The following is a 24,194-nucleotide window of genomic DNA, read 5'->3' as shown; positions in this document are numbered from 1 at the left end:
TCCCTAAAGTTGCCTGCCTGCTTATTAGATTTTTGCTTTCAATAGTACATCTTGTCTATCTCTATTCTAATCGATAGAGATCTAATTCATTTAAATTAACTGCTTAATATTTTATTGTCTGTATGTACCATAATTTATTCAGCTGTGCCTCTAATGGTGGATATTAAGATTTATTTTTTTGCAGTTTTGTATAACCAGAAACAATGCTTTGATAAAATACTTTGTAATGAATCTTTACATAATGGGTTTTTAATATTCAAAGCAGGATTTCTGGTTCAGGTTTTTAATAGATACTGCCGCATTGCTTTCCAAAAGCATTGTAACAGTTCACACTGCCAACTGCATTTAGGAGTGTCTGTTTTCCCACCTCTTCTCCAGCAGTGAATGTTTTCTCATTTTTCAGTTTTTTTCAAGTTTTATGAGAAGTTTAACTTTCTTCCCACTATTTCAAGCCAGGCACCATGTTGTATTGGTTTATTGAATATTCCAGAGTTAGGTGAAATATCCACCGTTTCTAACGTTCCTGGCGGAGAGAACAGCTTGTGCAAAGGAACACGATGAGTATGTGGAAAACAGTACGTGGTTCATTATGGCTGAAGTGAGGGGGAGGGAATTTGGTGCAAAATAAGGCTGGAGAGGTGCGTATGGGCCAGGCTGTGCTGGACCTTGTAAAGTATTTCTTTTCTGGCCTTGCCTTGTGGCATGCGGGATCCTAGTTCCCTGACCAGGGATGAAACCGGCTCCCCCTGCGGTGGAAGCGGAGTCTTAACCACTGGACCCCAGGGAAGTCCCTGTAAACTATTTAGAGAAATTCTATCTTTAGCCCAAGAGTTGGGAAGCTACTAAAGCTTTAAGCAGGGTAATGATGTATTATCTTGCTTATTTAAAGACAATTTTTATCTACATAAATATTCCTTGGTTTGGAAAAAAATTCCAAATAATATTTATATGTTTGCTATTTTGATCACAACATAAATGGTGTGCTTTGCAAACGTCATAGGTTTTTGGCTTCGGGTCTTTGCTTTCAGCATCCACTTTGTCTTGTAAGTTTTTCTCGTGAGACATCTCACTTCCAGCGCCAGGCTAAAACGAGGCGAGTCCTCAAACTGCGGCGCACGTTGTAGTCGTAAGCGTTTTACGTAATCTTGATGCTGCGGAACTGCTGCGCGAAACGGGGCGGGGTTGGAAATAACTGGCGTGTGATTGGCTGTTTAAAAACCGTATGTTAATTAAATTGACAACTTGAAATGTTTTCTGAAACGTAGAAGGGTTCAAAATGCTTTGTCGGCTTCGGTAGTGGAAAGATTCTTCAGACAACGTATTCCAGTGTACATTTCAAAAAGAATAGCGGTGTAAGAAAAAGTAACCATCAGTAAAATATGTGTGCATTTCCTCCACCTCGGAAAAACAGCGACGGTTGTGTTAAGACTATACTTTCAGGGATCATTTCTATAGTTCGTTACTAGAGAAGTTTCTCTGAACGTGTAGAGCACCCGAACCCACGAGGAAGAGATGGAGTGTTCTCTCCTGAGCGTGAAGTTGGCTTTTGGTGTTGTGTTTGCAGCTGCCTTTAGCCGTTGATGATCGTTCTTCTCTTCATTTTGAAGAGTAAGAGGGAGACGAACGCAGTCTGAGTGGTTTCGGTTTGAATAATGTATTATGAATAGACGTTCATCATATTTTGGTTGATATTGTGGGAGGGGTCAGAGGGCATGTGCATATGTTACGTACCATAAGTCGGTTAGGGAGGGTTTTTTTGTTTTATTATCGTGTTTTGGGATTGCTGTTAAATGTTGTTTAAGGTGTTACTGCTGTATCGGGTTTGTAGTGGTGGTTTAGTTAGGAGTGAGTTCAGTTTTTTGAAGTGGGTAATAATTGAGAGTTGGGTTTTGTTATTTTTCTTACTTGCAGTGCATGTAGGGAGATTATAGTGTTGTGGTTTGTTCTTTTTGTCTGTTTTTAGCAAATGGTTGGAGTAGTGACATTGGGCTTTTTATACAGTGTATGATATAAATTGTTGGCTGTTGGTGAATTTTAAAACGAAGAGGAATTTTAATTTGCTTTTCCTTTTCCGTGTAGCAGCGTGTGGTGAAATGTTTTAGCAACGTTTTCCTGTATTTAGCACTTTAAGGTAAAGATGGTGGTTTACTTTTGATATGAGACTTTCTGTGTTATTTGGACTACTGAAGGTTTATCATTTTTCTTTTTCTTAAAAAAAGGGAAATTGCATTAGTAATACATTAAAAATACTGTAAAAACAAAGCTTAATTTTTGTTGTGTGTTTGTGTTGATCCTGGTGTTTTCTTTGCAGGCGTGTATGTCGATGCAGTTAACTCCCTGGGCCAGACAGCGCTTTTTATTGCTGCATTATTAGGCCTTACAAAATTAGTTGATGTCCTGGTGGATTATGGATCAGATCCAAATCAGTAAGTACAATGACATCACTACCTAGAAAATAAGTTTTTAAAATGAATTGAGGTATTTGGAAACTAATTTGGTAAGATTTTAAAAGAACGTTCACTAATTTATGCCCATGAAATACATTTGTATTACCTAACGTTGAATCATGCTTTTGTTTATTTCACTTTTTTGGTTGTGCAACTTGCAGTGTCTTAGTTTCCCAACCAGGGGTGGAACCTGGGCCCCCAGCAGTGGAAGCACAGAGACCTAACCATTGGACCACCAGGAAATTACCAGAAACATGCTTTTAACTGTAAATAAGGAGTTTTCTAAGCAGTTTTACTAGACCCTGTGAAATAAGTGAGCCTTTCTACTCATTTAGTCATTAACAAGTACTGTTTATGTATTTCCACCGCGCTTTGTAGTTTCTATGATCTGCACTTTAACATACCCCACAACCAAGTTCTTCACCAATTAATATATTTGGCATCACTTTGTCAGGATGACTTTTGTAGTTGTGGTTTAAAAGAATCTGAGTCCAAATTTTAATATGGAACAGCAACACAATGTAATGAATCAACGACAAGTGAACATTTCTTCTCTTTGTGGAGGACTTTTGCTTTTTCCAGGGCCTTCCCAGGCACTAGCTCACTAAAGCTTTACAACCAGCTCTTCGACAGGGAACAGCAGGTATTTTTACAGTTCCCATTGGACAGAACCAGAAACAGATTTCGAGCGTTTATATGATTCCAGCCGATTTTCACAGGAATGCCAGAATAAACACAATCATAAGTCATAAAATAGCTTTCCCATCTTACAGAAGGAGGCCGCTTAATTTTTTTTTTTTTAAGTATTGATGTTGAAAGCTTGTATGTTGTTATAAGATTGTTTGCTTAGTGGGAAAAACCTTGGAAGCTTGGAGAAGTATAAAGAAAAAAACCAATCAGCATGAGAATTCTGAAACCCAGACATAACACAGTGCACATTTTGCTTTGTTTCCTTCCAGAATTTTTCTGGACTTGCATATTTGCATATTTGTCTCTACTGTATCAGTGTTTAATATCAAAACTCAGAAATAAAGGGCTATCTCACTTGATGTTTGCAGATAACAGCTTTGTAGAGAGGCCATATTAGCCCTGCAGTTCCTCAGCAAAAATGCAGCATTTTCTAGTCATCTGCATTTGCATCTGTTTTGTGGAAGTTTAGAGCTAGGTTCTTTAAAGAAGAAATTATTCAAACCTTTAATATTCCAGAAAGTTTAAATGGCTGGTCCATAATGGTGCATTGTGTTAATGATAGGGTTTGAGACCAGGAGCCCAGCACCTGAAGAAGTTCCCTTTTTAGAAATCCCCATGATGCCAGGGGGAGGTGGGAAAGGACAATATCAAGAGGAAGAAGGCAGACCCTGTAGCTTTTTATTTTGTGATAGGAATGCTTTCATGTACCTTAAAAATATGTTCCATCAAGGGAAGGGAAATTTCTGGAGGGAAGTTGTATTCCTAAGTGCTCAGTGGAAATGCTGTGATGGCCTGGGCTTATTGAGGTCACAGAGTCAGATGCCTGCAGGACTAAGTGGGGTCAGTGGGTACAGGCTCTGTCTAAGGAGCATCTGTTGCAGCTGGGCAGAAAAGGAAGCCATGGAGGCCAAATCTTCCAAATTTCCAAGAGGCTGGAAATCCCAGTTTTTATTGTGAAATCCCCAAAGTGTTAAGTATTGTCCATTACTTTAAATTCTTTTTATAAACACTATGTGGACCAAATAAAACATGCCTCTGGGTTGCCAAATCAATCTGTGGGCCTCCAGTTCTCAACCTCTAGGATAAATTAATAAAACAATACACATTTTGATATCACTTGGACCTGGATTCCCTTGTAAGGGTTAGTTGGGTATAGAAAACATTATTTTTTTCTTCCTTAGCATTCACAAGAAATGACAAATAATATCTTCTCTCTCCCTACCCAGCTCTCTTACTATTTATGGGAAGAATGATTAGAAGGCTGTAAAACATTATACAAATTTATTTTTAAAGCAAGGAGGGGGCTTCGCTGGTGGTGCAGTCGTTGAGAGTCCACCTGCCAATGCAGGGGTCACGGGTTCGTGCCCCGGTCTGGGAAGATCCCACATGCCGCGGAGCGGCTGGGCCTGTGAGCCATGGCCACTGAGCCTGTGCGTCCGGAGCCTGTGCTCCACAAAGGGAGAGGCCACGACAGTGAGAGGCCCGCGTATCGCAAAATAACTAAATAAACAAAAAAATAATAAAGCAAGGAGGATATTACATTTCCCATAGCGCAGTGTGCTGGACTGCTTATCAGACCCAGCAATAAGGGAGAGCTCACAATGAGATATCCCAGCGGTTCCCAGATGCCTGGGTACAGGCCAGCCTCATTGGCGTCAGCTGGGGAACTTGTAAAAAGTACACATTCCTGGGCTCTATGCTTGCAGGTTATGATTCAGTCTGTTGTATAGTCTGAGAATCTGTATTTTTGACAAATATCCCAATGACTTATTAAGTAAATTATGGTAAATCTGTACATTGGAATACTATGCAGCTGTTAAAAAAGAATTGAGGTGACTTGTATGTTCTCATATGGAAAATTCTCCAACATATACTTTAAATTATTTATTTATTTATTTATTTATGGCCATGTTGGGTCTTCATTGCTGCACGTGGGCTTTCTCTAGTTGTGGCGAGTGGGGCTGTTCTTTGTTGCAGTGCGTGGGCTTCTCATTGCTGTGGCTTCTCTTGTTGCAGAGCACAGGCTGTAGGCGCATGGGCTTCAGTAGTTGTGGCACGTGGGTTCAGTAGTTGTGGCTTGCGGGCTCTAGAGCGCAGGCTCAGTAGTTGTGGCGCATGGGCCTAGTTGCTCCACAGCATGTGGGATCTTCCTGGACCAGGGCTTGAACCTGTGTCCCCTGCATTGGCAGGCGGATTCTTAACCACTGCGCCACCAGGGAATTCCCTCCAAGATATACTATTAAATGAAAAAATGTAAAAGCATAACAGTTAATGTAGCACGTTCTTTTTGTTTTGGCCACACCATGCGGCTTGTGTGATCTTAGTTCCCCGACCAGGGATTGAACTCAGGCCCTCAGCAGTGAAAGTGCTGAGTCCTAACCACTGGACTGCCAGGGAATTCCTAATATAGCATATTCTTATTCCTACTTGTATATGCATAGAAAATTTCTGGAAGGATACAAAAACTTGTAACAGTAGCTGCCTCTCGGCAAGAGAACTGTGTATGGGTCTGGAATTGGGAGACTTTCTTCTTATCTTTATTATCTCCTTTTTCATTTTATTTCTTCTTCTCCTTCCCTTTCTGCTTCCTCCTACCATTTGTGTTTCATTTTAAATTAAAGAGAGCAAGCTCTGGGACTTTCCTGGTGGTCCAGTGGTTAAGACTCCACACTCCCAACTGCAGGGAGTGCGGGGGTTTGATCCCTGGTCAAGGAACTAAGATCCCGCATGCTGCTGGGTGCGGCCAAAAAAAAAAAAAAAAAAGAGCAAGCAAGCTCTGCAGGTGATTCTGACGTGCAACCAGGTTAGGAAACCACAGCTACACATCACATCTCTACATCTCACAAAGGCTGTCCCTTCATGTCTCAGATAGTTTACTGGTTTTGGTTAAATTTTTCTGAGCTGTAGATGCTTGACCAGATTGCTGATGCCAAGGTCTATGGGCCTCACCATAGGACTTGGGAGGTAGAGACATTCTCACATGAGGTGGTCTCTGGTGAGGCTGTGCTTCACCAGCCTGACCACAGGGTGCTACAGACGTGAAGAAATTGCTTCAGGGCAGCCAGTATCAGGGGGCTGTGGGGAAAGAACACTGGATTTCGAACCAGACCCATACCTGGGTGTGAATCTTGGCTTTGCCCTTTCGTTTCCTCATCTATAAATTGAGAAATAATACTGCCTTGAAGGGTGGAGGTAAACATGGAAAAGGGGGATGTATATAAAGCTTCTGTGAGGCCCCAGATAGGTGTTGTTAGGCCTCACAAATGGTGTTGTTACAGTTCTCATCACCAAAGGTTGCCTTTGTAGAAAAGGAGCCCTGTGTTACCCATGGAAGGGGAAGAGTGTTGCCATGGACACTCATTGTACCCCTCCCCCATCTCCAGCCGCTGCTTTGATGGGAGCACTCCTATCCATGCAGCAGCGTTTTCAGGCAATCAGTGGATCCTCAGCAAACTGCTGGATGCAGGGGGTGATCTTCGACTCCATGATGAGAGGGGTCAGAGCCCGCAGACCTGGGCTCTGGCAGCAGGGAAGGAACGCGGCACCGCGGTAAGTGTGGGCTTGCTCTGCAGGCACAACCAAGGCAGAGCACAGGGCTGGGAGTCAGGCGCCCAGGGGCAGAGGCTGGTCCTGAGGGCAGCACAGGACTTGTAGTGGCCTTGCCATTGACATTGGACACACAGGCCTGGGTTGAAGCAAGTTAACCAACTGTAAACCTTGGGCAAGTCTAGTGAACTTTTCTGGTCATCCATTCAGTGGGGAGGGAGAACAACTGTAATTTCGTCTGACCCTTAACTAGCACTTGTCGTGCATCAGACGTTCTGAATTAAATTAAATACTCATTTAATCTTTACAACAACCCTCTCAGGTAGGTACTATTATTGTCCCCATTTTACAGATGAGGAAACTGAAGTGCATTGACATTAAGTAACTTGTCTGTAGCCACTCGCTGGCAGGCATAATGTGTTTTAATGAGGGCTAAATAATCTAACAAATGTAAAGGGCACGTGGAGGGAAGGGGGAGATGGGCAGAGTCCCTTCCCTCTGGTTCTCCTGCTCAATAGCTATTGGGCCTTGGACAAAAGTTAAAATACTCCTCCTGCCTCAGTTTCCTCATCCGTTGAATGAAGGATTTGGAGGCAATTATTGCCAAATGAGCTCCCTGAAAATCTCATTCCATGTCTTTAGGATATGGAATCTCATTCCATATCTCATTCCATATCTTTAGGAAGTCACTTGGGCCCTTCCCTTTCCTGAGATTTCCCTGTGGGGGGCTTCTGTCTCCTCAGAGCACTCCCCTCAGACCATTCCAATCCCACTGAAGGCCAGGGTGGCCATTAGCTGTGTGGGCATTGACTGTCTCTGCCGTGTGTTGCAGATGGTGGAGTTCATGCAGCGCTGTGCCGCGCACATGCAGGCCATCATCCAGGGCTTCTCCTATGACCTCCTGAAGATTGACTCCCCTCAGCGGCTCATCTGTGGCCTGCCCCGGTTTGGGGGCCTCATGCAGGGGTGAGTGCTGCCTCAAGCAGACTGGGATGTTCTGCATCACCCCCGCCTTCCTTGTGGGAGCCCTCGGTCCCCTCCACATTGGTCCCTTCCAGCAACTGGCCCACCCAAAGGGGTGAGCTTGGAGGGAGAGGACATTGCCATGAAAACCTTCAGTTGTCCCCCGGCTTCCAGGAACGTCTGGGGGAAATGAATTCTGGGCTCCAGTGGGAACCACCCCATGGTTAGCAGGGAAGGAAGGAACTTTTCAGGCCTGGGCTGCCCAGCAGAAAACACTTTCTTAGCAGAGCAGCTGGCTAGCTTTTTTTTTTTTGTCATCTCGGAACCATGGAAAACGTGTTCCTTTATTGGAACATGCATCCTTTATATCCTAAGGTTGCAAAAGACACAAATGCTTAATTTAAGGTTCCTTGGGCTGTTTTAAGCTGGTGTAAGACTTGCTGCCACCTGGGTGGGCAGCCTCCCCTTGTCCCCATCACAGCTGCAGGAGGTGAGCTCCATCCAGGCTTCTCTTCACGCTCAGGAGAGTTATTTTAAGTTCCCTGGGCTTTAAGACTTAGGATTTATATGTGGAAAATTCTTTCCATTTTGATTTTCTCTGACAGCATCTTTTTCTGTGATCAGGGTGAGTAGACTTGTCACACTCTTCACAGGCTCCCGCATCCCATTCTGTGCACACTGAGTCCTGGTTTTCCTCTCATGACCTGGATGCTTCTCATGCAAGATGAGTTAACGATTCCCTCGAGGACCAGTTACTCCTAACTGCTCTTCTGGCTGCCACTCTTGTCCATCTTGGTTCTTTACTCAACATCCAGAATGACCTTTTAAAAATGAAAATCGAATTGTGCCACTCACTGCTAAAAACCCTTTCAGGGTCTTCCCCAAGGCTATCAGGTTAAACTCCCAAATCCCCCATCTGGCCTTGGAGCCCATGCTTGGTTCAGCTATTCCATCTCTCACACCTCTGCTCCTGCCAGCGTTAGGATCTTGGCAGACCAAGTTCCTTCTAAAAGAGCCAAAGCCTAGTCCCTGCTGCTGTTTTGTGACCTCAGGCCAGCAGGTTTCCCCTTTCTGGCTCCATTTTTCCCATCTGTAAAATGAGAAAGTTGGACAAGGTATGCTTTATGATTCTTTCCAACTTTGACCATCTCTGTTCGTTATCTGTTGTACTAATCCCAAACTTAGTGGCTTCAAACAACAATAAATATTTGTATCTCACATAATTTCTGTAGGTCAGGAATGGCTACACCCAACTCAGCCATTCCAATAGGAATGGCTGAGTTGGGTGGCTCTGGCTCAGGGTTTCTCATGAAGATGTGGTCAAGATGCAGCTTGGGCTGCAGTCATCTGGAACTGGAGGATCCAGTTCCAAGGTGGTTCACTTGCATGGCTAGCAAATTGGTGCTGGGTGTTGGGCCTCCCCATTAGGCTGCTGGAGTGTCCTCACAACATGGCAACTGGCCTCCTCTAGAGCAAGTGCTGCGAGAGAGATCAGGGCAGAAGTCCCGGGGGTCTGGCCTTGGAACTCACACCACTCCGTCATTTCTGCAGTATTCCATTAGGTTAACAGGCCAGCCCTCTCTGACCTGTGTGTGGCTACACAAGGGCATGAATACCAGGAAATGGGAGTCACTGCGGCCCTCTCAGAGGCTGACTTCCACTGTCAAGCAGTAAAGACAAAACCAACGACGCATTCTGACAGCTTGGTTCAGCGTTGTTCCTCTAGATATGGGTAGTTAATCCTTACTTTTCTCCTCCTCTTTTAAATATTTCTAGAAGCCCTAATGGCTCTCCTAACCGACTGCCTAAAGCTGGAGTCATTTCTGCCCAAAATATCTACAGCTTTGGCTTTGGAAAGGTAAGAGGTTGCTACCAACACTCAATGTTTGCAGGACTAACTGGGGAATCGCCCGGCCCTGGCTCTGGCCCCAGGGCCCACAACTGTGTCCAACTCTTCCTTCCTGTGGAAAGTTAAAATACTCCCTCTCCAAAGTGTTTTTTTTTGTTCTTTACTGCTCTTGCAGGACAAGTACCACCTCTTAGTGTTCTTGTCCTTACTGAAAAATGATGAAAACCTCGGAGAGTTCTCTTGAATGCCTTTGGGCTAGATTTGGGGAGTTTTAGACAATGATCCTTTAATTCCCAGCGAAGGCCCCAGGCATGTTCTGTGGGTGTCTCAAGAGGCGCCTGAGGCCTGGTGCTTCAGGCCGGCATCTGACCTCTTTCCGTGAGCCTCTGGTTTCCTCGCCAGCAAAAGGGAAAGGGTATTACAACCTTGCAGCGCCTCTTGGAAGATTAAAGATAATAAAAAGAATTATGTCCGGTGCATAGGGGTATTCAGCAAATTGATAACTAGCAGCTCTCTCTATTTTTAGCTGGCTGGTAAAGTTCTGGAGGAGTTTCTCCCCACCATTTGAAGCTGTGCTTTGCTTTCAGTTTTATCTCACAGGGGGCACGCAGCTGGCTTACCTAGGATCTCTTCCAGTAATTGGAGAAAAGGAAGTGATTCAAGCTGACGATGAGCCCGCCTTCTCTTTCTTCAGTGGCCCCTACATGGTCATGACCAAGTAAGTGGAAGCTGGCCAGTGGAGGTGAGACTTAGTCCCACAGGAAGGATGGACTTTAGTGACATCCTTGTGTGTGGAGGGTTTCTGCCCAAACACAAGGACACACTGAAAAGCAGATGTCTAGATAAGCATTTCTCAGCCAGGACACCATTGACATTTTTGTTATCCTTTATTGTTGGGGGCTGTCCTGTGCACTGTAGGATGTTTAGGAGCGTCCCTGGTTTCTACTCACTAGATGCCAGTAGCAGCTGTGTTTGCCTCCCCTCAACCCCCTACATTTGTGATTGTGACAACCAAAATGTCTACAGACAAGGCCAAATGGCCCCTTGTTGAGAACAACCGCTCTGAAAGATTACTCATGACAGTGTTTCAACCTTTCTACTCTCTAGAGAATTAGAGGCAGCATAGGTGTGACTGTCTGGCCTCAGGTCAAAGGGTACTGAAGCCCTGCATGGCTCTCACCAGCCAAATGCAGCAGAGGCGGCAGTACTAGGATTTGGCTGTGATGAAAGCCCCTGGGACGTTCTCAGTCCCCAGAGGCCTGCCTGCTGCGGGATCACAGGAGCTGTCCTGGCCAAGGTCTCTTGTCCTCCTTGAACCTGGCTGCCTCTTCCCTGCTTAGAAGTCACACCCTTCTAAAAAGGCCTCTGCAGACCCGCAAGGCTCTGTACCCCCTGCAGATATGCTTCTTGTTTTCCTGCCCGTGCCGCAGATCTGTTGTCACATCCCCTCTTCTTCTGTCCACTGCTGTGGCCTTTGCCCACGTCATCACTGTCCCTCCCCCAGGCTAGCCTCCTAACTGGCGTCTCATTCTCCAGACCACCCCTGCCCTCCCATTCCCCATGCTGCTGGTACCCTTGTCTTTCTAAAATACAAACCTGATCAAGTCCCTCCCTCCCTTAAATCCTTCAGTGACTTCCTGCCACCTGCACTAAGTCCCTGAAGTGCTTTAGGCCCCCGGGGGTGGTAGGAGGGAGGACCCAGCAGTGCTGGGGTGGGGGCTTTACAGAGTCTGTATAAACACTGCTTCTCTGATCTCTGGCTACAGAGCTCCTCACTGAAGCAGTGGCTGCTCACTCCCTTCTGCTCCCACTCTCTCCTGCCCTTGTAGCCTGCTGTGGAACGGGAGCAGGGTCACAGTGAAGGAGCTGCATCTTCCCACCCACCCGCACTGCCGCAGGCGGCGGCTGGCTGACTTGTTAATTGCTGAGCTAGAGCACAGCAGGTGAGAAGAAAACCCAAGAGCATTTCAGACCCAAGTTCGGGGCTGTGCAGGGCTGTGCCTGAGGGTGGAGACCAGCCCCCTCAGCCTCAGCGTTTCCTCATTGTAGGTTGATTTGACTTCCCAGGGCTGCCAAGAAAGAAGAAGAACTCATGAATAGCCTGAGTGTGGGGACGGTAGGGGCTCAGTTCTGTCAGCTGACCAACTCCCCGTGACACATGTCTCTGAGGTGCAGCCTTCAGGCCTGGCGGGCTCTTCTGCAGCCCCTGAGGCCCACCTTATTTTGGGCCCTGTGCCCATCAGGTCGGCGTGTGCAAGACTATCTTCATAGAGCATGGCTCTGCTGGAGACCCACGTGTCTGAGGAACCATGTCTCTCCTTTGAGGACACGCTGATGGGTCTCAGTACCTTAAGTTTCCTGTGGCTCAGGGGTTAATCTTTCAAAGGGGCAGGAAATCCATCCTCGGTTTCATACCAGGGCTGCTGAGGCCTTGGAATAGGCCCTGGCTCATCGAGTTCTCTCCTGAGGAAATCACTCAACTCCTGTAAAGCCAGATCCTTCCTTTTGGAGAAGTCATCCTAAAGGGACTCAAGGAGGCTGGAAGGGCTCATAGACGCAGCATGGATTTTTTTTTTTTAATATTTATTTATTTATTGCTGTGTCGGGTCTTATTGCAGCACGCGGGATCTTCCTTTGCGGTGCACGGGCTCAGTAGTTGCAGCACATGGGCTCAGTTGCCCTGTGGCACGTGGGATCTTAGTTCCGTGACCAGGGATCAAACCCACGTCCCCTGCATTAGAAGGTGTATTCTTAAGCGCTAGACCACCAGGGAAGTCCCCACAGCGTGGATTTTGATGTGAGGGTCTATGACCTTGGGCCTGACATCTCCCTGACCTTGGTTTCCTCATCTCTAAAATGAGTGTAACTGTAATGGTACCTTTCTTGCAACTGGTTGTTAGGATCAAGTTGATGTGTGTAAAGTGCCTTGCTTAGTAGCTCTTAGTGACATTGTCGTTGATGACTCTAAGCCCTCAGGTTCCGATCAGTGAAAGGTCAAGGGTTCCACCAACAGAGACCCCTACTCCCACCCTATCCCCCTTTCTTGGAAGAACATTCTGTGCAAATAGTATTTGTATGGAGTGCGTTCAGGGTGCCAAGAAGAAAGGAAAGCGCCCATCTTCCATCATGTCCTCTTCCCTCTGCCTCATCAGAAGCCTCCTTCCCTCTGCAGCAAGTTGCGGCACCCTCACCTGCTACAGCTGATGGCTGTGTGCCTGTTCCAGGGCCTGCAGAAGACCCGCCTCGTGTACGAGCGTGTCGCCGTCGGCACGCTGTTCTCTGTCCTCCATGAACGGGTAAATGGCCGTTTCCCTGGGTTTTTCCCTTGCTCCCCCCCACCCCCCGCCCCAGCTCTCCCTTCCCTTCCTCCCTCTTCCTTCTCCCCCAGCAGAAGAGTTGAGAAACCTCTTCATTCTTTACTCTGTGGGAGCTATATAACACACCATGTAAGGCTGATGAGCACGTTGGAACGAGTGTGATTGTATTACTGTTTGTCTTGCTTTTTTATCAGACATCTAAGAGCTCAGTAGACCTAGAAATCACATAGCCACACTTTTAGCTAACTATAATCAAACAGCCTCTGGTCTTACTTCCCAGTATTTTCACTGGTGCCCTGCAGGACCTTTATATGCAAGTCTTTATCAGTCCCCTCTCCCTTTTCAGACTTCCTGGTGGAGGCAGGGACATATTCCCTGACCCACAGACTCCTTGGGAAACATGCTTTGGGCTGACATGTGGCTTCAGAGAGGTCCTGAAAGATTTGTTTTCCTTTCTCCATGACTTTGTTCTAAAGACCCTGGGCTGGAGTGAGAAGAGATCCTCCAGGAAGGGCTCTTCCCTGAAATGGCTCGCCGTTCCTCCTGCCTGAGCACCTCCTGTTAGTGTCCTAGTTCCCTTTCCTCTCCTTGGGTGAGGACGTTAACTTAAAATGCCCCTTCTCTGGGGAGAGACCTGTTATGATTGGGTACTTTGGTGTGAGTGAATTTCTGTCCTCCTAGGATGAACTTTCTAGGTCATCTGACTGGGGTAGGGGGTGGAGTGTCCTTAACGTGTCTAGGTTCTCCCGCAGCACAGGCTTGGCTGGGGATGGAGAGCGGGGCAGGTGCATTGCTGGTGGTGGCAGGCCCACTCTGGAGGTGTGTACCAGGCTTTGAGGACTTTTCTCCTCATTTTTCATGGTATCAAGCAGCTTGGCTGAGGGAAAGGAACCCCGGTTTGGAGCCAGGGGCCCTGGGTCAGTGGGCCCTTAGGCCGATCACTTAACTTCCCTGAGCTTTAGGTTCCCCGCTATGAAATGGGCACACTATGTGGCTGTCGTGGAGATCAGTTGAAAAGACTTTGGGAACTACAAAGCATTCTACAGTGTCGGGGGCCGCAGTCCCCTTTGTTCTGGTGGTTGATCTCTTGCTTGCAGCGGGCCCAGTTCCCCATACTGCACATGGAGGTGATCGTGCATCTGCTACTCCAGACCTCCGACGCCCTGAGATACCTGCATTCTCGGGGCTTTATCCACCGTTCCCTCAGCTCCTACGCCATCCACATCGTCTCCACAGGGGAAGCGAGGCTGACCAACCTGGAGTACATGATGGAAAGGTGGGTGCACCTCAATCATGACGTCCAATCAGGATCTCCCTGGGGGTGCTTTGCTATAGAGAGAGAATCTGATCTGGGCTTGACTCCTCATTGGGGGGCTGAGCTGGCAATCCATGGAGGAGGAGGTTTCCCAATGCCTTGCCCTGTCAGCCAAGGTTAGAGGGACTTTGGGGAAGTTATTTCTGCTCAGGACATTCTCATTTTAATAAACATTTAACAAGCATGAGCACACATTAGCCAGCATGTATAAGTTTTCAAAATTTTCTGTGGCTTCACACAACCGAAGTATTTCTCACTCACATTGCACTCTGGTGTGTGTGTGTGTGTGTGGGAGGGGGTGGTGGCGGCATTCACTATGTTCCACGTTCCTCCCCGCTGTGGCTCCACCATCCCCCAGGCCTCAGTCCCCCCACTGTATCCTCTGCATGCTGGTCAACGAGCAAGAGCAAGCCTGGAGGGACGCAGCGGGGCTTAGGGACTACCTGCAGCGTGTGCATTGTCGCTTCCCGCTTTACACTGGCCAGAGCCCAGTCACCTCTGCAGGGAGGCTGGGAAATGCACCACAGCTGTGCATCCTGGAAGGCGCGAGAAGGCGATGGGTGCTGGTGAGCGTTGCGGTCCTGGTCCCGATGGGTGGGGATCAGTGCTGTGAGGGAAGCAGTGACAAAAAACAATGCCCTTATTCAAGGGTTGGTGGATGGGCTTCACTTCCCATTTGGCAGGAGTCAGAGTCCTCCTGAGAGTTGAGGGCTGGCTCCTATCTCCTGCCCCTAGGTTCTGGGGAGCAGAGGATCTCCCCTGTGCTTCCTTGCTGTCGTCCACAGCTCTGAGCCCTAGGCCCAGGGTTGTTCCTGTGCTGCTGTGAGGCCTCAGCCACGGGCAGACCCATGGCTTAGATCTGCTTACCTCCACCTACCCTGGTCCTCACCTACCACCATCGCTGAGGCTTTGTTTCTGAGTCTCTCAGCAGGTCTTTGCTGCTCACATGTTCATAATATACTTCTCTCACTACATGAAAACCTCTACCAGGGCAGGGATTTCTGTTTTATCCGCTGCCATGTCTCAGATGCCTAGAATAAGTGGGAACTCAGCATGTTGTTTAAATGAATGAAGTGGAAAGACTCAGTTCCTTGACCGCATGAGCCCTTGGTCTCTCTGCCTGGAGAGGGGAGCAGGGACCAGATTGTGCTTGACCTCATGGACCTTGGCAAAGAGTTTGAATTTAACCCTAAGAACACGGGGATGCTGTGAATGTTTTTTTTGAGCAGAATGGTGTCATGGCTGAAATTTACAGGTTAAGCAGACCCCCTCACTCCTGCCATGTGGAGAAGGGGCTGTGACGGGACGAGAGAGAAGCAGGGGAACAGTTAGGGTGTGACTGGAGCAGTTTTCCATGTGGGAACCGGTGGAGGTCAAACAGCTGTCGCCAGTTGAGTGGCTCAGTCTCAGATCTGGTCCATTCTCAATCCCAGTGGCTCCCATGGCCTAGAAGATTAAGTCCCGGCACTTTGCAGGGTGAGAAGCCTTCCAAGGTCGGGCTCCGCCTACAGTGCCATGCTCATCACCTCCCACTCTGCCTGGCCATCTGAAGACACTTTCAGTCCACGCCATTTCCCAGCGCTCTGCTCCTTGCCTCCGGAGTACCTGACACTCCCTTTTATCCTTTTAAACTCACTTCTGACACAGTCTCCCACCACACCCCGTGAAGCCTGTACTGAAGCCCTGTCCCCACCTCACTGAGCATATTTCACTCGCCTGCAGCCGAGTGTCTCTGCCCCCCCAGTGGCGAGCTCCGTCCGAGAGGGCAGGGACCGTGAGTTGTTCATCTTTAGCATCCACCTCAAGCCTGCCACACAGTAAGTGCTCAGGAAGCATTTGAAGTGAATGGTTGAGTCTAGCTGAAGGGAAACTTTGAAATGATTCAGAACAGGGTTCACCACTTTGGCTGTGTGTTCAAGGGCAGTAGAACCTAAGGGATTTGGACATTTTTGCCGTTGATAACAGGCTTTTCAAGAAGGCTGACAGAACCCAAGCTGTTTGCCAGTGATGCGGCGCCATCTGTTGTTGAAATGGAGGTATAACAGTTTCTTTGACTTGAGCTCTCCAGTAGAAATGTGAATCCTAGGGTGAAATGGAGCTTTGGAGATGGCCAGGCCCAACGCTGTCCTTTTATAGAAGAGGAAACTGGGGCCCAGAGAGGTGAAGAGGTGGTCTGAGGTTACCCAGCTGTGGCTAGAATCAGGTGGTAGAGGACGTTTCCTGGCTTATAGGGGCAGGATGGATTGGAGGTTGAAGGTAGAAAAACCAGCCAGGAGGCCACAGGGCAGGGCCTGGTGGTGGTGACCAAGGAACCAAAATAGAACGGAAAGATGTGAGATGCACCGAGAAGCTGGGGTCCACAGACTGGTCAAGTGAGGGGCTGTGAAGTAAATGGGTAGGAAAGTGTGAGTTCTTTTGGGCTTGTTGACCTCAGAATGGAACTTTGGTCAGAAATGTCCGTCAGCAACATTTGACAGCTCATAATGTGAGTTGATTACCCAAGAATACAAAACAGCTTTCAGTTCTGCATTTATTTTTGGTAGCACTCTATTCAGGCCGGTACAGTTGTTGAATGTCATCGTTAAGGGTAGCACTCCATCTCTTGGTGTAAAAATGATACAGCAGTTTCTCCTATTCTTCAGCTCCTTCTTAATGGAATCTTTAGAGCTGGAATTGACCTTGCAAGTGGTATCACATAGCCATAGCCAAATGTAATTTTAATGATGTCAGAGCTGAAGCCCAGAAAAATAACTACCATGGAATGACAGCCAGAAAAGAAACTCCCTTCCTACACCCCACTAGCGTTAACAGAGAAGGAAGAGGGATCAGAAGAGTGGAAGTAAAAGAGAAAGGATATAAATCCTGATTGTAAATAACTTGTCCCTTGCCTTAGGCAGCCTGAGAGGCCCAAGAGGGTCAGTAAGTGTCTCCTTTGGACAGTCAGCCTACAAGGTGAAGAGCCAAGTGTGCTAGGTCCTCAGAATATCTCTCTGACAATAAAACACGACATTGCTTTTCCTGTGATACTAATATAATATTTGCATGTGTATCCATGCTGTTCACATGACACCTAGGCCACACTTGCCTATTGAGCAATACAACTAAAGAGTCTAAATGTACCATCTTTTTTTTAAAAAAAAGAGAGAAAACAAAACAAAAATACGGTCTTTTATAGCTTCATGGCTTCCTGAACTCATTGCCATCTATCAAAAGTTCTACCGGAAGAAATATTACTTAGGGAAGTTTGTTCAAAGTCTGAGAAGTCCATCCCATCCTCTAAAAGCTTTCCTTTGCCAGCAAAAAGAACTTCTGGTTACTTGCTTTTTAGGAACTTAATTTTTTTTTTTGGCCACGCTGCACGGCTTGCAGGATCTTAGTTCCCCGCGGGAGACTGAACCCGGGCCCCAGCAGTAACAGCGCCAAGTCCTGACCACTGGACCTCCAGGGAATTCCCAAAAACTTAATTCTTAATTATCAACCAGCAGTCACCAAGTCTTTACCAAATGCCTACCATAATGTTCATATTAATTCCTTACTTGCTTAGTGCTTTATGGTTCACCGAGTGTTCCCACACGTGTGATCTCATTTGATGCTCATGACAGCTGTGGGCAGAAGTCAGTGCTGGTCACCCTGAGGACTCTCTTTGGCCCAGAAGACATTTAGGATACTCTGACTTAGTTCTCAAAGAGCCTGGTTGTGAAGTTGAGTTATTCAAGCCAATCAGTGAACCTTTGAGTGCTAAACTGAGAGGGCTCGTTCCCAAGAGGGCAGAGCTCAGAAAAGAAGCAATCACGAAGAGCTGGAAGAGTCTCAGAAGGCTTTGATAAAGCAGGTGGGGCTTGAGGGGGTTCTTGAAAGGGTCTTAGGTTCATTCAATCAAAAGGTAAGCATTGAGGCCCTGGTATAAGTTTAGAGATACGGTGATACAAGAGACAGATAAGTGGCCTACCCTCGTGGAGCTGACTTTGGTGGAGGGGAGACAGATTATAAACAATAAATCAATGAACAAGAAATTCAGATAATAAGTGCTCTGAAGCCAATAAATTGGGACTACTTTACATTAGGTTGTCAGGTAAGTCCTCTCCGAGGAGGTGATTTTTGAGCTAATACTTTTTTTTTTACATCTTTATTGGAGTATAATTGCTTTACATTGTTGTGTTAGTTTCTGCTGTATAACAAAATGAATCAGCTATATGTATACATGTATCCCCATATCCCCTCCCTCTTGCGTCTCCCTCCCACCCTCCCTATCCCACCCCTCTAGGTGGTCACAAAGCACCGAGCTGATCTCCCTGTGCTATGCAGCAGCTTCCCACTAGCCATCTATTTTACATTTGGTAGCGTATATATGTCCATGCTACTCTGTCACTTCGTCCCAGCTTACCCTTTCCCCTCCCCGTGTCCCCAGGTCCATTCTCTACGTCTGCGTCTTTATTCCTGCCCTGCCCCTAGGTTCTTCAGAACCTTTTTTTTTTTTTTTGAGATTCCACATATATGTGTTATGAGCTAATACTTTAATTACAAGAAGCAGCCAGTCGTGCTAGGATCTGTGGGCAGAGCATGCCACGCAGAAGAAGCCACTGGTGCACAGACCTGAAGTGGTGATGTACTTGACATGCTGGAGAAACTGAAAGAGGGCCCCTGTGACTTGAGCGGAGTGAGTGAGCAGGAGAGAGCGGCCAGATGAGGTGGGAGGCAGGGCAGGGCCTGCTCGGGTAGGAACGGTAAGGAGTTGCAGGCGTTGGAATAGCAGGCAGTGTGGGTTAGCTCAGGGTCTAGCTGGTTTCTGGAAGCTCAAGGAGGTTGTCAGGCTTCAGAGGCAAATGTTTTCACACATGTGCGGCATGGTGATCACAGTGATCCTTTAAGACATGAGCCCTACTTTGTGTTTCCTTCCGTAGCCGGGATGGAGGTGTACACAAGGACCTGACTCGAGTATCCCTCCCCACCCAGCTTTACAACTGGGCCGCCCCGGAGGTGATCTTACAGAAGGCAGCCACAGTGAAGTCAGACGTCTACAGCTTTTCTGTGATCATACAGGAGATTTTAACAGGTAGATCAAAGAGCTCATTGATGGTGACCAAAGTCCCTATTCTTAGGTTGAATTTTTTTTCCCCCAAGTGTTACTTAGTTTTATGAAAATGCAGGACACGGGCAAAAAAAACTTCTTTAAGGAAACCTCTTTGGGTTTATGGAAGGTATAAGATGATCTCCCAGAAATCTTTCTCTTTTAACCTGTTCTTTAAGACTCAGCAAAGCTCACCTATCAGCCTGTCAGTGGTAATGCATTTAATCCAAGGAGCGTTTTTAAACTGAATATTGCTGTCAATGCTTAGGGGTGGGTCTCTGTAAGGTGCCTCTTAAGAACTTTTTTTTAAATTGAAGTGTAGCTGATGTACAATGTTGTGCAGTCTCTGCTGTACAGCAAAGTGACTCAGTTATACACATATAGACATTCTTTTTTTGTATTCTTTTCCATTTTGGTTTCTCATATTGAAAAACCATATTGAATATAGTTCAATATATATATATTTTTAAAGAAGATGTTTGGGGTAGGAGTTTATTAATTTATTTTGCTGTGTTGGGTCTTCGTTTCTGTGCGAGGGCTTTCTCTAGTTATGGCAAGTGGGGGCCACTCTTCGTCGCGGTGCATGGGCCTCTCACTATCGTGGCTTCTCTTGTTGCGGAGCACAGGCTCCAGACACGCAGGTTCAGTAGTTGTGGCTCACGGGCCTAGTTGCTCCACGGCAGGCATGTGGGATCCTCCCAGACCAGGGCTCGAACCCGTGTCCCCTGCATTAGCAGGCAGACTCTCAACCACTGCACCACCAGGGAAGCCCTATAGTTCAATATTGAATATAGTTCCCTGTGGTATACATTAGGACCTTGTTGTCTATCCATTCTAAATGTAATAGTTTGCATCTACCAACTCCAAACTCCTTTCCCCCATCCCTTTTGGCAACCGCAAGTCTGTTCTCTATGTTAAGAACTTATAAACGAGGGGAAAGGACTGGCCTCTGAGAAGTAAACTGTGAAATCAAACACACCCAGAATCCAGCGTATGTATAAGCAGTGTCACTTAAAAGACATAGAAACCCTTCCAAACATATAGAACTCTAAGGTGAAGGCATACATGCCACATTCACTAAGGGGGTGAGAATCAGCCCCCATTTAGCAGTGTTTACAGTCTCAGAGGCAAAAACCACACCTTCCATGACATGAATGTATTGGGCAAGCCTACTTGACACCAGGAAACATTCCCCTGTGGTCCCTAGGTCTGCCAGCAGAGAGTCCATACCTGCATGAGTCTGACACTATTTTTTCCTGTCTCTGTGGCAGGGATTTCCCTGTTATTTGGGTCAAGTGGTTTCTCCTTTGTTATTGGGCTTCCAGTAGTTTTTCTACAGAAAGAAGTTAATTTTAAAGAGGTTGAGTGACTTGACAAAGGTTAGACAATTTCATGTGATTTCTTAATGTCTCTCCTTCCTATGGCTTTTTCCTTAACAGACAGCATACCCTGGGATGACTTAGATGGCTCAGTTATTAAAGAAACCATAGTGTCGGGAAATTATTTAGAAGCTGATGTCAGGCTTCCGAAACCTTACTATGACATTGTTAAGTCAGGCATCCAGGTCAAGCAGAAAGACCGAACTATGAACCTTCAAGATATCCAGTATATTCTGAAAAATGACTTAAAGGTAAGCTGTGAAGTTGTTGGGAGTTTATTTCTGCTTACCTATCTCAGGGGATAGGGAGTTAGAGACCAAGAAGAAGCTAGAGACCAAGTTGTAGGATATTTTGGAAATCCTCATTTCATTACACCCTTTCTGTGTTCCCAAGAAAATTCTAACTGCCTAACTTGGTGAGGGCAGCAGGGAATTGTGGAGGGAGGCTGCGGAGTGTCAGTACATAAAAGGGACACCCTGTAGGCACACAGTGCGATTCAATGAATGACAGCTACTGTTACTACTTTTCTTAAAAATTTATTATTTTTTTTTGTATTTTTGGCTGCATTGGGTCTTTGTTGCTGTACGTGGGCTTTCTCTAGTTGTGGCGAGTGGGGGCTACTCTTCGTTGCGGTGAGCAGGCTTCTCATTGTGGTGTCTTCTCTTGTTGGGGAGCACGGGCTCTAGGGGCACGGGCTTCAGTAGTTGTGGCACACGGGCTCAGTAGTTGTGACTCGCAGGCTCTAGAGCGCCGGCTCAGTAGTTGCGGTGCACGAGCTTAGTTGCTCCGCGGCATGTGGGATCTTCCCGGACCAGGGATTGAACCCATGTCCCCTGCATTGGCAGGCAGATTCTTAATCACTGTGCCACCAGGGAAGTCCCTGTTATTACTTTTTAAATATTGGTAATTAACAGTTAATTCATTTATCAGGACTACAGTCAGTCTACCCAACTGGGGTAACGGGGGGTTTGTTTGACACCTAGATATGTTTCTAAAACACCAGTGACATTCAGATGATTGCAGATATGTCCTTGCCAGTACTTCCCTTGTTACAGGATTTTATTGGAGCCCAGAGAACTCAGCCAACTGAGAGTCCCAGGGTGCAGAGATATGAACTCCATCCTGATGTCAATGTCTGTTTAGGAGTGACTTCAGAACATCCATTGCAAATAAAAGAGCTGAAGGAAGCAGGTATGGCCTTAACCCACAGGTTTTGACATGATTGTGTTCTGAGAGCTGTAACTAATCAACTCCTCCAAACTATACTCATAACTTATACTGGGAAGGATGGATGCCTTAGGGAAAAATCAAGATCCTTAAAATTATTAAGTTAAACTTTTTGGGCTCCATATACACCTTGATTGGATCCAGAACTGTGCAGTAACAATCTGTTTCTTTCTAGTATGATTTAGGAATGTATTTAATTGTTTCACAAATAAAAATGGTGATTTTAAAATTTAAAACTATTATCTGCTCATTATAGAAAATTCTAAACAATACAAAGAAGATTACTTAACATTTTAATTCGTCAGAAATAATTTGTTAACATTTTGGTGTTTCCTTCCAACCTTTCTTCTAAAGCCTTACTGCTTTTTAGTACACTTGGAAACCTTAGAGCTCTGAGCTGGAAAGGACCTTGCAATCATCTGGCTTGATGCCCTCATATTCCAGATGCGAAAACTAAGGTTCAGAGAGGTTGTGGCTTGCTCACAATTCCAGGTTTATTACACACCTGGAACATAGGCCTTTGGATTCTAGCCAAGTGACTATTCTCTGACTCTTTGGACAGGCCTGGAAGCCTCCAGAATGGCCCTCCAAGCTCTTATTACTTTGGCTCCTTCGACCCATTCTCTGCGAGCTTACACCATCAACCAGGGGTGGTGGGTAGTCAGTCCTGGAGTTATTTTTTGAGGTATTATCTCTCTCAGTGCAGTGGCTTCTTGGGCAGTGTCTCAGCTTCTTTTATCAGATGCTCACAAAGAGCACAACTTGAACTGACATGAATATTCAAACACCTTTAGTGTAAAGTATGAATTTAGTCCTAAGATTCAGGGGCCTGTAATTTGCTTGTCCTGAAGTTATGCATGTTTTGAACATACTATAACTTAAGCTTAGAACATTTCCTCCCGGGTTTGATCCTTCCCAAATTTTCTTTTTTTTTTTCCCTTACATATACATATATATATATTTATTTGGTTGCACTGGGTCTTAGATGCAGCAGGTGGGCTCCTTAGTTGTGGCAGGTGGACTCCTTAGTTGCAGCATGCATGTGGGATCTAGTTCCCTGACCAGGGATCGAACCCGGGCCCCCTGCATTGGGAGCACCCAGTCTTAACCACTTCACCACCAGGGAAGTCCCCCAAATTTTCTATCTCAACCCACGTCAAAATAGTTAGAAATACCCTCTCACCCTCTGTGTGTGTATCTGGTAGTCTTCCTAACTGGAAAGGGAGTGGGAAGATAAAAAGCTTTTTTCTGTGTTCTCATGCTGCTGGAGCAACAAGCCAAGGCTGCTGAGCTGCTGCAATTACTTTAATCAGCTGCATGTTGCTACTCTTTTCAGCAGGTGGTCAGCTTCATTCACCAAGGGGTCACTCCACTCTCACCAAGAAAGCAACACCAGAGCCTCTGGTCCCAGACCCAAGTCTGGAGGCCCAGGAGACACAGAACCAAGACGCTGCTTCTTCTGCTTGCTCTGTGGGGGAAGAGGCCAGGAGCTCCAGCCCAGATCAGGCGAGCCTCTGCAGCTTCGAAATCAACGAAATCTACTCAGGCTGCCTGGACATGGGAGATGACAAAGAGGAAGAGCCCCCAGGAACTGGTTCATCTCTTGAGAGGGCCAGACAAAACCAGGTAGATGAACTCAAGTCCATGGAAGAAGAGTTGGAAAAGATGGAGAGAGAGGCATGCTGTTTTTCCCATGAAGACAGCAGCTCTTCAGAAGCTGACACGGAGCTCTCCTTTGAGGACTGGGGCTGGCAGAGTGGTTCACTGAGTTCACCCAGCCTGCCTGAGCCAGCCAGAGGAGCCAAGGGCAACGTGAGCAACAGGTCCCTGACCGAGCAGTACATCAGTAAGTGTGTGCTGAATCTAAAGATTTCACAGACCTTAATGCACCAGAATGCCAATTTGCTGAGGAGTATTCAACAGAAAATAGATAAGCTTGAGATGACACAGAAGGAGCAGGAGGGCAGGTCTCTGTGGGCTTCCTCAAGAGAGTTTGCAAACGGCTATGACTGGCCTTCAGCCCTGGGCCCCCAAGCTTCAAGCTATATTCCTCCTGCCATGCAGCTGCCAGGGAACCTGCAGCCGGACACTGAGGGCAACTGCCCGACCCTAGCAAAGTCTCCAAGAACAATGAGAGACTTTCAAGGAGGACATTTTGGCAAAAGGTCCAAGAAAAGAAGCAGCTGTGGCTGGACACCTTTCACCCCTTTCCCCCAAGTCCCTGAAGAAAGCACTAGGGATCAGCCGGAGAAGGGCCAACAGGTAAGGCTGAGAAGTGGGGGCAGGGCAGCACAAGCAGGATCTGGAGCCGGGCTCAGCCTTGCCCCTGACCTGCGAGCAAGGACGGATGTCAGCACAGCCAGCTCACAGTGGGGTCCTCTTGGCTTTGGGAA

At 46.7% G+C, this 24,194-nt stretch overlaps 1 protein-coding gene and 1 non-coding gene across 9 annotated transcripts in view; both read left to right on the top strand.

Moving 5' to 3' along the window:
• Positions 1 to 24,194, top strand: part of TEX14 (testis expressed 14, intercellular bridge forming factor) — a 78,513-nt gene that overhangs the window by 19,282 nt on the left and 35,037 nt on the right. For 4 of the 8 annotated variants that reach the window (XM_067717088.1, XM_067717087.1, XM_067717085.1 and 1 more), the window contains exons 2-13: positions 2,312 to 2,426; positions 6,521 to 6,686; positions 7,516 to 7,649; positions 9,423 to 9,504; positions 10,083 to 10,213; positions 11,325 to 11,438; positions 12,668 to 12,791; positions 13,910 to 14,088; positions 19,029 to 19,180; positions 20,635 to 20,825; positions 21,630 to 21,765; positions 23,138 to 24,063. In XM_067717088.1, coding sequence (XP_067573189.1) covers positions 2,312 to 2,426; positions 6,521 to 6,686; positions 7,516 to 7,649; positions 9,423 to 9,504; positions 10,083 to 10,213; positions 11,325 to 11,438; positions 12,668 to 12,791; positions 13,910 to 14,088; positions 19,029 to 19,180; positions 20,635 to 20,825; positions 21,630 to 21,765; positions 23,138 to 24,063 — 2,450 coding nt within the window. Of the gene's footprint in view, positions 1 to 2,311; positions 2,427 to 6,520; positions 6,687 to 7,515; positions 7,650 to 9,422; positions 9,505 to 10,082; positions 10,214 to 11,324; positions 11,439 to 12,647; positions 12,792 to 13,909; positions 14,089 to 19,028; positions 19,181 to 20,634; positions 20,826 to 21,629; positions 21,766 to 23,137; positions 24,064 to 24,194 lie in introns of those variants that run through there. The other 4 variants (XM_067717086.1, XM_067717083.1, XM_067717089.1 and 1 more) reach the window with 3 other exon arrangements.
• LOC137213686 (small nucleolar RNA U3) lies at positions 1,425 to 1,639 on the top strand. Its single transcript, XR_010938314.1, has one exon. It is a non-coding gene; the product is annotated as a small nucleolar RNA U3 (small nucleolar RNA).

Source organism: Pseudorca crassidens, chromosome 19 (genome assembly GCF_039906515.1).
Source record: "Pseudorca crassidens isolate mPseCra1 chromosome 19, mPseCra1.hap1, whole genome shotgun sequence".
Classification (NCBI taxonomy): domain Eukaryota; kingdom Metazoa; phylum Chordata; class Mammalia; order Artiodactyla; family Delphinidae; genus Pseudorca; species Pseudorca crassidens.
Note: the sequence above shows the minus strand (reverse complement) of the source record. Positions and strands in the feature narration are given on the sequence as shown.